The 14,119-nt window shown below is 49.3% G+C and overlaps 1 protein-coding gene across 4 annotated transcripts in view; it reads left to right on the forward strand.

Moving 5' to 3' along the window:
- raw (NDT-like domain-containing protein raw) overlaps positions 1-14,119 on the forward strand; it is a 147,865-nt gene that overhangs the window by 34,253 nt on the left and 99,493 nt on the right. The window contains exon 1 of one of the 4 annotated variants that reach the window (XM_075695528.1): positions 13,640-13,753. The exons of 2 other annotated variants lie outside the window; for them this stretch is intronic. In XM_075695528.1, the coding sequence (XP_075551643.1) occupies positions 13,655-13,753 (99 nt within the window). In that variant the 5' untranslated portion in view covers positions 13,640-13,654. Of the gene's footprint in view, positions 1-13,639; positions 13,754-14,119 lie in introns of those variants that run through there. One more of the 4 variants, XM_075695538.1, reaches the window with a different exon arrangement.

The following is a 14,119-nucleotide window of genomic DNA, read 5'->3' on the forward strand; positions in this document are numbered from 1 at the left end:
TTTCCTACACGTACAACCAATAATATAGTAATAAATAACAAATATAAATGCAGCTTTGTGATGTTATGTCACCCTGTCCCACGCCATGCACCGTCGTGACTGGGTGGTGTGTCACAGTAGTTTACACATTGGGCTGCCAGTTGCACTCGGGAACGCTGGGTTTGAACATCGTTGCCTTCTAAGCACGCCTCCTCTTTTCTCATTCGATGAACAAATGGATTGAGTTAGCTTTCACGTGAACTCCCTCGAGGTTCCTAAATTCCAAAATTCCTTTCTTTCGCTACGGATTTGGCTTCCGAAAACGCTGTCAGTAAAGAGTGAAGAAGCGTATAAAAGGGCGGCCAGAGGGGACCCTAAAGCTGACGGAATTGGCTTCTTCGGGTGACATTGCATTCTCCATGCCATATATAAAAAAATAAGACTGGGCGTTGTACCTGAAGCCTCTTGACTGATTTTAACCACCCGACATTCATTAACGTGCCCAGAGATACCAGCGGCCACATTTGCGCTTCGCTTCTGCGGCGATGTCGGTCGCCAGAGAATGAAAGCGCCACGGTACAGTTCGAGGTTTGCGCTCTGTATTAGGCCCTCGGTGAGCCCGTTCTGTGAATCCGTTTTCGGGAGTGTTTCCACATGTCGGACGAGTAGCGTCGTACGCACGCTGGGCTAATACAAAAAGCGATCTCTTGGCGCGGTGGACGCTGTCGGCCTGTTGGCGCCCTGCTTCCTTTAGAATGACACCACAGGACCCTTGCTCGGGGCCCGCTGCCCCTCCCATCGGCTGCTGGTCGAGCGGCGTCTAATCTCGACTGGAAGTGTTTCTCCATGGGGGCGGACACTGACCTTCCCGATCGGCCGAGCGGAGAGCAACCTATCATTATCACCAGCTCCCGCGATCGCTCAACGCTAGTGGGTTCGAGGCTTCACTGAATCTTGCGTACTCTGTTAATACGCCAGGCGCCGCATTTTGTAAGGATTAATTGCTTTCCTGCTTTTATAGTCTTTGTTTTTTTTTTATCGTTCGCCGTTTCTTGTGGCCGATTTTGGCGTCAGTGAGCAAGTGATTTCGAACAAGTCGATGAGGACAGACAGAAAGAATGGAAAATAAAAAAAAAGAAAAGAATAGTTAAAAAGGTTAGGCTTGTGTTATCTGCCACAGGCAACTTTTTTTTTTTTTTAATTGGTGCAGCTAAACAAAAAACACCTGGTATAGATAGGTGGGCGTTCCTCGGTGTGTTCAGAACACGTTTACACACGCGTTTTAAAATTGTTATCTTGTCAAGACGTGGGCTTCCACGGAATGACATACACAAACACCTGCCTGCGCTACAGGTCACGGTTTTTTTTTTTTTTTTTTTTTTTTTTGCCGCGCCTGTCTCGCGCAGAATACGGCCCTCTTCGCCGTTTTGAGCCCTTCGCGAGTATGGCCGTCACGTTCGGCGAACGGACGTGCACGCGTCGGACACTGGCGCTGTCGGCAATCGTGGCCCTTTTTACGCGAAAAGCATTCGACCGCACGGGCGCATGCCAAGCGTGAGAGCCGGAAATAAGTTGCCGCTTCACAACCCTCGGCTTTCCGATGCGAAACGAGACGACCGCCGCCGCAACCAGCGGAGCTCGCAAGCACAATTGCCCGCACTTGCAACGGCTGATCGTCGTCGTTCGGCGCAAGGTAAAATCACATTTCTTTTTCAAAACGAAACTGTCGCCGTTTGCGGGCGCGCGCATAATTGGAGAAGGCAACTCTTCTCGCTATATCGCTACACCACGCCCCAGGCGTTACGAGCCCAAGGGTTTACGCTTCGTGCATCGTCGTCATCTAATTCGGCGGCGAAGCCTCTCTCGTGCGCATGCTGCAGCCACAAGATGAATAGCGCTGTTTGCGCAATGGCGGCAGCGCGCTGACTGCATTTGGCTTTCGACCATCGCCACTCCATTACGCGGGAAGCCTTCACGACGCCGCGGCGTTCTTTCCAAGCGCTTCTAAGCACACACAGTTCAGAAGGGACGGCCCCTCTTCCAAGGAGTGTCGTTTGCTCGGGCGCTGTGCGACAACGCCACACGCGGGACGACCGCCGCCGGGCCAGAAGCGAGAAATGTGCACTGCCGGACGCGGTCCGTGCACATAAATGTGTCTACAGTAGGCGCACAGCGGAGACCCGGCGTTCCCGAATGCATATGTTGCCTCCCTGTCGGACCGAGCCTCGTCTCTGCACTTTCCGTGTCAATTTGACATAAACGCATCTGTTTTTGTTCTTTTTTATTAAACGCCGCTGCTATATAGTAGCAGTACTGACTACTACTACCATTACTTACTCGTAGTAAATTATTATTATTATATATACTGCTGGCGCTAAGGTGAAAGTTAGTACTTCGTGGATCTGATGGTAATTTCTGTGGTCGTGGCCTGGAGTTAGCGATCCAAGTCCCCACTATTTTGTGAGAGGCAGTACCCTTCAACTGGCTTCAACTGCATATACTACCGTGGGTAATACTTCCGGAAAATATTTGCCCAGCGTGCATCATTATTATTCTATAATGATCGGAACACTCGTAATCGAAGCTGTCGAGATGACAAAGTAAAATAAAAACATGGTCGGACAGTGCTGCTAGGTCGAGCGGTTCCTAAAAATGGGCTAAAACGGGCCCTTATATTCATTTCCCTCGCCAATAAACCCACGCTATACATGCGTACAGTGTTTCGTGTATCGTCGTCATCTAATTCGGCGGCGAAGCCTCTCTCGTGGCAGCCGGTCATGGCAGCCGCGTCAATGTATAGCTGATAAGGTGCTGTTATAGAACATATATCCACGTCGCAACAAACCGATCGAATGCTGGTGTCGTGCAGGTCCTGTCGCGGCATGGGTGCTTCGGCAACCGTTTATACCTATCGTCATTTGTGCTTTGCCCACGGCGTCATCGTTTGCCGCATTTCGCCGTGCAAGCTCTCGCAACATCCCTACACGAGATAGCGAGGGATAAGGGGCCCTGCGCCATTTCCGGGACAAACATTTCTGGACAGCGAGGGTCGTATAAACCTCTGGCCGTCTATCGTGCAAACTGCGCGTAGGCTGCTCAGACGATATTTGCGTGGCAGATACACTTCCTGTCGATGCCAGAGCCGACAACTGTCCGATCTTTCACCCACAGGCTTTGTCGGGACTTCCTGTTTCAGACAGGCCGGAACTACGGATCGGTAGGTGCGGCTTAACCGAGTGCGTGCAATGCGCCTATATAACGGAAGTGAACCAATAGGACAGGACTCGCAAAGCTTTTTCTTATTATCAAGAACTATTTCTCATTGGCCGGTTCACCTATTGTCGTGGCAGCTACCGGGATCAGCTGATGCTGATTCTTAGGAATTACCCTTGCGTATACAAACTGTTTTGTGAATTCGTGTCTGCTGTCACAACTAGAAAAAAAGAAAAAAAACAAGCTTCAGACCTTTCCATCTGCTGTTTTAACTTCAGTTCTGTACGAATCGCAGAAAGATTTGAAGTGCAGCGAGGTTCACCAGACTCACGTTTGGTTTACTACCCTGCGCTATAGCGGGACGAAAAAAAGAGAGCACTAGCTGCACGCGCACGTAAAGCTGCGCACCCAGTCAATAGGTATAAACGGTCGTGGAGACCTGTTGAGGAACTGCAATAGTGCTTTTTGATGCTTTCTGCGCCAGCGACGCACGCAGTCTCAATGACCAAACAGAGTCATTCGCTTGTGAGCACACGGTTTTGAGCCTACTCGGTCGCATGCAGACTGTACAGTTACCTTATGCGGCAACATTTCTGCTAGCTTCGATTTCAAGCCTAAGCAGAGGACTACTGCAGTCGTTCTCATAATGATCATTAAGTAAAGCTTGGCATGCTTTGTCGCAAGCGCTGTGTCGCAAAAGGAAGGAAAGCGATTCCCAGGCCGCAGTATACGCCTTCGGGGACGTGCCGTTTTCCACAGAAGCAGAGGTGATCACAAAATCGTGCACATAATTTACCCCCCTACTTGGGGTCGTTATCTATAAAGGGACCTTTTTTCGTTCTTTTCGCAATTCGTCATTGACTCGCGCAAAGCCGCGCTATCGCCGGGATCAGCCACTCGGTGGTACGGATGGCGATACATTGATGACGAATTGCCATGACGATCATTGTAAAGAAACTGTGTCTGCAACATACGGTCCCTGCGTGTTCCCTTCTTATACACAGATGTCTTCTAAACTGCACGCTGTAGAGATGAAAGCGAAAGGACATTCAAGGAAACGGTGCCTTGGAAGTGGATATATTGTTCTACACTGTTTCACGCGTGTTAACTATACGAACGAAGTATAGTGAAACACCGCAATTTGCTTTTACCGAGAACACGGTTATCGTCCAGTTATGGAACATCCTGGGCTTGTGAAAGAACCTTCATTTCTCTGTAGCTTGGACTGAGCGACGTGTGGAATCCCTCCTTCGCACAATTCGACGGAAAGGTGGGCGTGCGCGTCGTATATACGCAGACGGTTACGTCACCGCTGGGCGTTCCAAATTGTCCAGCATATGCAGATAAGAAGAGATAATACGGCTTCGCGGTAAGGATTATAGACGAGTAATGGAAAACTTTCTTACGGTCTGCAGCTTTGTTGATGCGAGCGACTTCCGTACAGTTAACGCCGTTTCGCGTTTCCTCTTGCAACATATCTCGCCTCTGCAACTTGGGCGAGGCGCGCCTGACCTCACCCATGCTTCGTCAGAGCAATTAAATGGCTGCTCGGAAAGGCAACCCTCTAAACAGACTTGCGCCATACGTTCGGCTTGGGTTCTCCTCGGCAGGGTCGTCATCGCCGGGTGATCGAGTGCTACTTTGGAAACGGCACTCGCACGTTCATAGCGCGAGCGTTGGTCGGTGCACCAGGCGATAGCAGAAGAGAACGTCATATTGGGACAATTTTTTTTACGAGTAGCTATGACTCTATCGCACAGTTTGACAGCAGCATGCCGACACAAACCGACCAGCACGAGACAATTAATTAAGGAGGCTTAATTAACATTCGTGGCGTAAATTGTCGCGAAACGCAACAATCCTAAACTATATAGCGGGTGTCATGGCAGCCGCTGCGCCTTCTTTCTCAATTCGGTGACGCACTGGTGCACTCCCCTCTGCGAATGCGTCATAATTTGCGCTCCAACCAGCGGATGTGCAAGTTCTATCGGCTTTGTGAGGTTCAGTAGCGCCGGCTGCAGAGAACCGCCCCACGTTGCTATAACCGGCTGGGAGTCACGATTGTAACTGTGTCGCCCCGCTACATCGCTACCGGTGAGCGTTGCGTTTACTAACACCCGCGAGCAAGCACTGCGAGCGCGCGAAGAGGTCGGATTCCGGACTCCTCGAGGCCACGTGCACACTCGGCGCATATATGTATACAAGCGAGAAACGCGTATGTAACGCGCGTGTGCTCGTGTGCGCGTGTGCGATAAACGCGCGTGTGCTCGTTTATCCTCGTGCTCGTCTGTTTACGTTGCCTCAGCCAGCTGCTGTAGGAGTCTAAGCGCAGCAGCATAACAACCATGACACCTGCACACAACGTGTCTCGTGCGCACACGTCTCCGTACCGCAGCGACGGCCGGTGCTGCGCGGCGTCAAAACTGTGTAACGCTTGCGGATGGCGCCTACAGTCGTCGATACGCACAAGTGATAGTTGTTGTGGCGATCTATTTTGCCCGACCGACTGCCCAATGGACACTCACAAAGCTTATACCGGATTTAAATGCAGTACGAAACACGTTGCTTGATTTACCGAGGTGCATATTAATGTTCGTGGTCTACATTGACAGCTGTGGCGGCTACCACAATCAAAAATGCTTGTTGAAGAACGTAAGCTTATTGATCATATAAATTCACGCTGCTTATGGCCGACAAAAAAATTAGCCACAAGGGAGGAAAGAAAGGAGTAAAGGGAAATGAATAGAGGTTAACCAGGATCGCACCCGGTTGACATCGCTGCTCTTGCGGACGAACACACTCATGCAAACGAACAAACACGTGAACGTGCGGCTCATCACCAAGTATATAGCCGCAGGCAGTCGCACAATCCAGCGATGTCTTCAAGAATCACCACATCGATTCTGAAATCAGTATGAGAGCTGAAGGGTGTGGACAAGGGCTATTGAATCATATGAGTGCTGAATACAGTGTGTCTCAAAAAATGCGTTGAGAATAGCTTAAAAATAGGGACGTTTCTTGGTTGTTTTTACCAAGGCATTCAGTGTAGCATGACGCGAGGTAGTAATTAAATAAGTAATTATGACAATAAGCCTATGTTTATAGCCAAAAAAATTCAAATGATTGATGCTAATACAAGATTTGAACTGCGTCTTCCGGAGAGTTTGTAACCGGTTCTAGACACTGTTACGGTTGGCGTGTAGCACCCCGTGCAAAAAGGATGCTCGACCACCATGCCTCATCAAAACGAAGGGTGAATTCCCAATTTGTTGTGGTTGTCTCGAGGGGTTGCCGGTCTGACTGGCACCCCGCAGTGTTTACAGGCCCCTTTGTGTGTGTGCTACTTAAGAGGTGCCCTTTCTTCGAACTGTCAAGCTCTACAGGAGAACTTCCGCGAACCAACGTCGCCTAGAAGAAAGGATCAAGCCACGACGAGGACTTACACCGTCAACTGGGAGAATGGATCAATCGCCCATCCACAACCAGACACCCTTTCCACGAACTGTCAACACTTTCCGCGGACCAAACAGGCCCCGCGGGTTGCCTCCAGAGGAAGCAAGCCCGTACCACCTCACCTGGGAGCATGGATCAGAAGCCCCATCCCCGAACAGGCACCAGGGTTGCCACCTGTGGAGGCGGGGCCGTGCAAGCTCATCGGGGAGGAGTGATCAGCTGCCCTTTCACAACCGGACTCAGTGCCTGTCACGTGACGCTGACGTGAGCAAGATCCCGCCTACGACTTCAGTGGGCCTAATTAAAGGGCCCCGCAATGTACTTTTTCACTTCATTCTCTTCTCATTCTTTCACCAACCACGAAATAAACGGTGCAAGTTTCGCACTAGAAGTCGCCTCGTCCCTGCCTGATCGCCATGGTCTTCCGGACGCCTGCAGCCCGCCGACAACGCCACGCTACCCAATAGTAACGCTGGCCGGGCTTCGAAAAACAGGCGTCGCAACAAGTTTTCAGCAGTGGTGGGGTACTCTAACCTGGAGAACGCAACAACACACACAAAAGTGATTTTTGTAGCGTAGCGAATTCGGCAAGTTTCCCCCGTAAAACCGAAACTGTGTCCGGATTCACAAAGCTTTTCGTTCGTATACGTGGTCTTTGCCATTTCCCGGTCACCTTGTCTGATGATAAGCCCATTAGTATGGGTTGGCTGAAGTTTTCTCTTGCGAACAATTCTGGCGTAAGAGGTCTACGAGAATGAGGTGTCCTCAACTGTCCCGCTCTTAGTGGGCGTCCATGAATGACGACTCAAGAGCCTCACCGCCAATCGAGCATGAAGTGAACTAGGTCGCGGCTTCATAAGGATGCTCGCTTTATGCGCACCCGAAGGTGAGGCGTAACAGCCCCTTCGCTTTACGACTTTTAAGAAGGAGCTGCAGGAAGCAAGCTTCGCGCTTTTTCAAACGTCCACCGTCCCTGGCAGCCATACTCAATATTCAGTCATTCGTTATTCGCTGCAATACATTGGATAAACAGCCAGTATAATGTACGGATTCATTTCGCTCGATAGCCTTGTTATCATCCGCCGCTCGCGACTGACCGGTGCCGGTAATAACGTAGGCCGGTCGCCACTTGGACCGCTGAAGAAGCGCGAAAAGGAAGAGTATTGGAATGGAATCTGCATCATCCCGGCCCAGAAAGAAAGAAAGAAAGAAAGAAAGAAAGGAAGAAAGAAAGAAAGAAAGAAAGAAAGAAAGAAAGAAAGAAAGGAAGAAAGAAAGAAAGAAAGAAAGAAAAACTCCACTGACTCATTCCACGCGATAGGTCCCAGACCCCAAAAGTGACAATCGCCGATTTTCTAGGGGAAAAAATTGGGCTAGTTAGTGACTGTGCGAATAAAGTTTCACCAAAGAATTTTTTTCGAAAACAAATTTTGGTGGCGTAAGGGCCCGTTGAAGTTTCTGAGAAGAAGCAAAAGTTGTTTAGAGGTATCTTTTTTTTTATCGAATGTAAAACTAAGCGCAGTAACAAATCTTATTTAGCATATTCTACTGGCGTGTTCTTTCATATGACGTCGTAAGTTAACACATGAATTTTCCGCGTTTCATTCGCGCAGTAGAAAAACAATAAATTGTGTGTTCTCAGATATTTTCTTTTGCCCGCGCATTTATTACATTTCAGCCTAACCATCTTTTTACGACTTCTCCCCTTTGCTAGCTAGAGTTTATGCTAAAGGTAATGTTTGACTACGAAATCAAGTCTTTTTCCAGAAAACTACTTACAAATTTGGCAAAAAGACACTTTTTGACGGTGTTCAGACTGAAATTAATTAAGCATTAAGGCCCTCCAGGTAAAAATGCATGAGATAGCTCATTATACGCACCAACCTTTCAGCTCTAAAAAAATGTTATTCGCGTCACTTTTATTTGAGGCGACAAAAAAAAATTGTTCAAGTTCACAACCAATCTCGCCGGTATGGCACTCCCAAATTGTGTCTTCACTGCGGAGCACGTATTCTCCGCCTGCTATTTTTCTGGCACGCATGTGCCCTCCGGCTATTTGCCAAGCGAACGCGTGCTGTGTCACCTGACATCAGTGTAAGTACATCGTAAGAGGCGAATGCTCGTCATTTCACTCACACTTTGGGGGCCTCGGGGCGGTCAAGCAGGCGAATACGGCATAGATGTGTGCTTTCTGCAGTGGCAGATATAGTGGCTGACTTGGCCTCATTCTGTTCTACAGGGATCCAAAACAATCAGATGGTCATTTCTTCTCTGCTGTTTCACACCAGAGCGAAAAGGGCGCTTGATCAGGTCCACGGACACTGACAGCAGACTACGCATAGCCTGCAAAGTGGAAATTTCTTTGCTCTTTGTCTCCTGTGCCATGGTTGGCGCGAAACGTCGATGATTTAGGCTGTTGCATAACTCGTAATCTGCTGATCTGTTGTAATTACAAAACAATGAATCAGTGCCGTGCACAATATCTCGTGTCTGATAACTATCCGCTCCTGAGGACCACCTCGAAGCTGTCATGGTTTACTTTCATCGCACAAATGTACGTATTATCGTCAAACGTAGTTGCGGGGGGGCATCAACGTGCGAACAGCGTAAACGGACACTTTACCGCCATTTGTCGCGCATTCAAAAAGCGTGCGTCCATATTTTATGCTCAAAGAGTTCATAAGCACGGCAAGATCCGCACGTGCTTTGCACTGGAGGCACAGTTCGGGAGTGCCTACCGGTGAGATTGGTTGTGGATTTAAAAAAAATGTTTTCTCGCCTCAAACAAAAATTACTCGAATCAAAATTTCTTGATCACAAGCTGAACAATTGATGCACGTAATGAGTCGCCTCGTGTATGTTTACCTGGAGGGCCTTAATGCTTATTATAAGTCTCAACATCGTCAAAAAGTGACTCCATCTTCGGCGGCCGCCTAGAGGCAGGCCTACAAGTTTTACGTACGGAATGATTTGCGAGACTTGCCCAGAAATTGGCTGCTACTCGCCATTCCTACATGCGCACTATGGCGAGTGCAGGAACTCACCACTGTAGTGTTGTGCGAACTCTGTGCATTGAGATTAAAGTGATATTTCACACTCATCTATATTTTTGTGCCACTTGACCAAATGTTTTGTGTATCCCGCAGCATATAAAGCGCTTTGTCCAGGAGACGTATTCTGCGACGATCACTTTCGGCGACAGTGTCGGCTCGGTGATAGCATCACCGTCATGCGCGCACTGATTGGCTGGTTGAACAAAATCGGATGACGTAGGGCTCAACCAGCCAATCAGCGCACGCCGAGGACAAAGGCATGGCCAAGGCGATAGTATCGCGAAAAGTGATCGTCGCAGATTACATCCCACGAAGGCTATGACGAAGGCTGCAGTGTTCATTGACATTTAGCGCCGGTGTATTTCGGCATTAAACATTAAAAAAGTCAACTTTTTGAGAACGCGTTAATGGCATTATGACGTGTACAGCACCGCATAGACAAGTCACCGCGCGCATCGGTGGAACTTAAACACGCGGGAGCTGAAGAAAAACTCAAATGACTAGCCCGAAGCATTTCCGAAACTATGCTTTGCGGTGCAGACTTATGACAAAGATAACAAGCGACAGGCGCGATTTTTGTCACCCTCAGCGCCGTACCTGTTACTGATACCGACAAACTCGAAACTATGAAAGTGAGGCTAAAATTTTGGCTTGGAAGACAAAAAAAAAAAAGAACGAGTACCGACTTTCGCGACGGTGTTTTGTCTTTATCTAGCATCTAGTATTTATCTAACATCTAGCAGCTCAGATGACAATAGCCACATTTTTCCACATCCAAAAACTGTGCACTGTTTGGCGCCGAACAGACAAGAAAGAAACACTGGCTCGAGCACTCACTGTGAGGTGAACAACCACCATTACGGATTTTTTTTATCCCCTCCCCCACCTTTTCGGAGTCAACTTGGTTTCTCACTTGCTAACGGCAGGTCGCAAGTAGTGTGATCCTTTGCATATGCGAACAGTCGCCTACGGAAGGGCGGTACGTACTAGGTCATTTACCTGTGTGGCCTTGCTCGCATTTCTGTGAATTCGGCATTGGCTGGCCAGGAAGGGACAAAAGGGTTTGTATTAGGAGGAGAGGTGAGAGGCGTTCCGCGGTGACACGGATGAGGATACTGTTGTCGCGTTTCACATCTTTTCGACTTATCCCGCGCCTTTCGTTCGCACCCGCTTTGTATGAACTACAATCCCAGTAAAAAGCTGGTTTTTTTTTTTTTGCAAGATTACTTTTTCGCTGAAGACAATGTCGTGATTGGGGCCATCTGCGGCGACATCGCTGTTTTCTCTGACGATACTTCGGACCTCGTATTTTGTGTCACTGGACTCGTTGATTCGATGATTTTGCAAAGTATGTCGAGTCGCATTAATAATGCTTTGGGCGTTTTTCGCTGCTCCGGTGGCCCTAGGCGAGTGTTGTTAGGAATGGCCTGCCGAGGTGGCAACATGCAAGGTTTCTCAGCCAGCTGCAGCTGCGAGCGTTGCGAGCTTCCCAAAGAGGACCGTGGAAGCCTACCACAATTGCTGCGGTGACTCATTTCGTAGGGACCTCGAGGTGCCAATTCAACGCCCCCCTCGGCGCCGTTACGACTAAACGCGATCGGCGGACCAACTATTGTTAGTGAAATCGCCAACGCCTTCACGGTTTGACTGAAGCAGGGGGATTTCCTGGAAGGAAATGCCTTGTGGTGCCTACTCACGGGCCTTTGAAGACGCCAGACAATGGACAGAAGCGGAGGCCACTGTGCGAGGTCCGCTCGGGATTCAGAGGCATCTGCTCGGAGCAAGACACGTGTCAGCGAGAACCCGCTCAACTCGGGTTCTGGGAATCCAAAGTGTGTACGTGTGTGCTTGAGCCCTCCTCCTCCAAAAAGGTGGGTCGACTGCGTTGACGTTGGATGCTACGAATCGGCGGTGAACTGCCTTTTTCCCTCACCTAGGGATCTAGGGAGCACGGAGTGTTTATAAGCGGCTGTTTGTCGGCTGCTAGGTGTGCTCGTGCTCTGTGAGCGTGCTCGTCAGTGTGCTCTGTGATCGTGCTCGTGAGCTGCGTGCTCGTCAATGTACTCGTCATCGTGCTCGCAAGCTGTGTGTTGTATGCTCGTCTTGAGTGCTCCATTCGGGAGCCACGCTAGACTGTCGAATGTATCTCTTTTTTAAAATGTAAATACTGTAAATAAACCCTGCATGCCTAAGAGCCGACGAAGAGACAAGGTCCTCCATACAACTACGACCTCCAACTCTTACAGTGTTAGCTTGCAGGAGCCGGTTACTCGGATTCACCGGCTCTTCGGGATGCTGGCGATTGCTTCGCTGCCGCCTTTAACTAGGGGTGGTAGACGTGCTTCTGCGTATGGGTTCACCACTTTGTGGCTCGCCTTGTTGGCGGACGGTTTTTTGAACGAAGTGTCTTGGATATTCTGTTTCCACTGGGTTCTAGTGAAGGCTGTGCTTTACCGTCAAAAATGTTGCCTGTAAACGTATTTTGACATGGAAATCTGTCCCACTGCTTAGCTCCGTCTAGTCTTACTCGAAGGTGACACGATATGCTGAATGACTTATGAAGGATGCAACGAAAGCGATGGGATGATAGACAAAACCACACAAACGAACAAAACAGAAAGATGAATCCATGTCATTTTTTGATTAAGTTAAATATTCTGCTTCTTCTGCCACAAAGACCACCATTCGATGTTTTAAAAGAGAAAATCATAAATGAAAGGCAGGTAGGTTAATCGTGCAGGGCTTATCTCGGTTGAGCATTTTGCACATGGGGGAAGGGGCAAGGGGAGGAAAATAATGAAGGGAGGAGAGTAAGTCCAGAGTGAGTTGATGTACGCTGAACTCACCGACGTAGTAAACATTCTCAGCGATGTGCCACACATGATCGCTCAGTCCGGTTGCCTTCAGAAATCGCAGCAGCGCTGTGATGTGCGAGACCATGCTCCCAAGAGCTTGTCCAACGAGAGAGTTCTTCCATCTGTGTAGCTGGTCTGGAGCGGCGAGAGCAAGCTTCTCATTGTCCAAGCAAGGGCAGTAGCATGCACAGTTTCTTCGCAACCACGGGCCCTGAATTCGATGCTATCAGCCGTTCATACCAAGAATGAGTATGCGTTGGTGAATGCAACGCCCAGGAATAAGCGCCTATAGATGTCTGTCAGTGAACTCTAGTCTTTATACCTTCGTCATCCTCATCGCGCCGTCGTATTTGTGACCGTCATTGACGTATTGCGTTCGCCGTCATCTCCAGACAGCCGTCGTTGTCATGCCGCGAACTGGTTTTTGGGTCATACCAATTATTTAAGAATTTTAAAAGTGTTTAAGCACGTTTCCTTTCTATTTACGTTGGCTTGCTCGAACCAAATACGAACGAACGAACGCAGGAACAGGGTCGGCCTCTTTCATGGCTCATAACAGATATTCGCAGTAAAGGGAAGAACAACGATACAAGCGACTCGAGAATCCTACAAGTGAACCGGGGAAAACAGCAAGCGCCAAATCCCGCGGATCTGCCAGAATATACAGAACTGGTCGGCCATTCTGGTTTCAGAGTCAGTTCGGCCACCCCACCAGAAGTACGCGCAGTCTTGTCGACCCCATCGCCTCACGCTTATGCGCGACTCAAAAAAGAAAGAAAGAAAGAAAGAAAGAAAGAAAGAAAGAAAGAAAACGTATTCCGCGTCGCTGCCTGGTCGGCGACTGTCTGTCTGCCGTCTCGTCGTTGGCCAGAATGTTGCATGCGCCGTCGGTAACGCTCCGTCCGCTCTCGTGCGCTGCCGCTGCCTCTGTGGTCTCGTGATTGGTCCGAACCTGCAACCAATTGCTCGAAGGCGTGTCGGCAGCTCGCCCTTGCACAGGGTGGTCGGGCTTGTCGTCCTCTTTTTGTTCTCGCGAGGGGCCGTGAGGGGAGAGAGGCAGGGATTACGAAGAGTGAAAAGCTGGAGTCAAAACCCGCAAAAATGGCTCCGTTCGCCGCAGAACAGGATTCGAGGCCTCAACCGAGCGGAGTACACGACGCGCCGATCATGTTTGCGATCAAGTGGCTCCATTTCATCCGGGTGAGCGCCCCTTCCCTCTTTTGTTTTTTTTAAAGTAAGCCCTAATTTTGACCTTGTGCTCTGCAGTAAACTCTTATCGTCGTAAAACTCAAATCATATAGTGAGTAGTTCCGCCTTGGAGTCTGCGAAGCTAGCGCCATCAAAGTCTGCTTCGCTGGCTTTGAGCAACTCGCGAGAACATTTGGCGTCTTTCGGCACGTCGTGCAGTGGGTGACGTCCTAGATGGAGCGCATTTCCCACAGTTTTGTCAAATCGGGAAGTCAGTAAGACTTTGTTCCGGGCTAGCCGGCTCATTACAAAAAAGGAGCAAACTGCCCGAAGCGAACGAGGAGGACAAAATGAGAAAACATGCGGCGAGTCTGTCGC

This window comes from Dermacentor variabilis, chromosome 1 (genome assembly GCF_050947875.1).
Source record: "Dermacentor variabilis isolate Ectoservices chromosome 1, ASM5094787v1, whole genome shotgun sequence".
Taxonomy (NCBI): Eukaryota; Metazoa; Arthropoda; class Arachnida; order Ixodida; family Ixodidae; genus Dermacentor; species Dermacentor variabilis.